Source organism: Aplysia californica, unplaced genomic scaffold, assembly GCF_000002075.1.
Source record: "Aplysia californica isolate F4 #8 unplaced genomic scaffold, AplCal3.0 scaffold00778, whole genome shotgun sequence".
NCBI classification, from domain to species: Eukaryota; Metazoa; Mollusca; class Gastropoda; order Aplysiida; family Aplysiidae; genus Aplysia; species Aplysia californica.
Window position 1 is genome coordinate 115,300 of NW_004798048.1, and position 1,392 is coordinate 116,691.

A 1,392-nucleotide genomic window follows, 5' to 3' on the forward strand; every position below is an offset into this window, starting at 1 on the left:
GGTGAAAAGGGTTGGGCAGAGAAGGGTAGGGTAGAGAGGAGAGAAAGAGGAAGGGAAGACAACGGAGAGGAATAAAAAACTTTCTCCCACCTTGGTCAGAGGATCCAGGGATGTGTCGGGCTGAGCGACGTAGCTGATGGGTGGAGCCAGCACCAGGCACAGGTCAAAAGCCGTTGCTATGGGAACCAGACGGATCTCCTTCCTCTCCTGAGTCATACTGCGGGCGGAGAAAACGACGCTTCATTTCAGCAGAGTAATAAGTTCTTTTAGCTTTTAGTTTTAGTAAGGTTTTACGGCGCTCGCAACTGCATACGGTCATATGAGCGCCAAGGGGTGGATGTCAACAGAGAAGTGCATACAGGGAATCAGACTTACTCTGCTCACCTCTCCAGCTTCATCAGCACAGAGTCTGCTTCGACTATCAAGGCACCCCGGAAATAGCGGGTCACAAGAGTGTGACAAACATACAAAACAATTAGAGGGAAAATGACGATAGTAAGGATTAGGAAAGAAAAAGCAGCAGTTCCCCCTATGTTGTTCCGGCACAGTTATGAGCATGACATTGATAAATCAGCCCATTTACAATTCTACTGTGTATAAGAACATGTTAATGTCCCCCCTTTGGGAATGGCCTAAAGACACTTCAGTCAGTGGCACTGCCCGAGGGGGGGATCAGCTAAGTAAAAATTTCTTTCTGACCGGTAAGAAATATGAGAGACGCTGACAATATGAGTTACTTCTTGCAATCCATAAATGGAGATATTGGTTGAAAATCAACACAAGGGTCAACCTTGTATTTGTTTAATTTCCTCAAGTTTAATATTATGTTTTTATATATCTAAAACTAACAAATTGTATAAATTCAACCTTAAAATTTGATGAATCTTTCCATTGGGCTAAAATCTGAGTAACTCATTTTGTCTGCATGCCTCACAATTGTCTTGAAGATCTCAGAGAACAAAGTACAGGCATTATGGTTTTTTAGCTTTCCTTTCAGTAAAAGTTTTACAGCACTTGCAACACAATTAGGTCATATACAAGTACATTCTTTTTGTACCGAAGATCAGAGGTGTTACTATAGAGTAACATACAAAGAAAAAAATGTAGAAAGATAAGGACGATAGATGTTTGATAGGAAACAAGGAGCAAACCACACCAGAGCACCCTCCAACCATCCATGAAAAGAAGAATCCACACCTTTTGTTTCAAAGCCAAACAGCCTAACAATTAGAGCATGAATGACACAACATACCTGTTACATAGGTGTAATTAATGCGAACACGGATCATTACAACACAACATACCTGTTACATAGGTGTAATTAATGCGAACACGGATCATTACAACACAACATACCTGTTACATAGGTGTAATTAATGCGAACACGGATCA

General features: G+C 41.2%; 1 protein-coding gene across 1 annotated transcript in view; it reads right to left on the reverse strand.

Moving 5' to 3' along the window:
- Positions 1-1,392, reverse strand: part of LOC101853736 (vacuolar protein sorting-associated protein 13B) — a gene marked incomplete in the record, with an annotated part of 129,782 nt that overhangs the window by 79,811 nt on the left and 48,579 nt on the right. Inside the window, 1 exon segment of the mRNA XM_035972650.1 lies at positions 91-217. Coding sequence (XP_035828543.1) covers positions 91-217 — 127 coding nt within the window.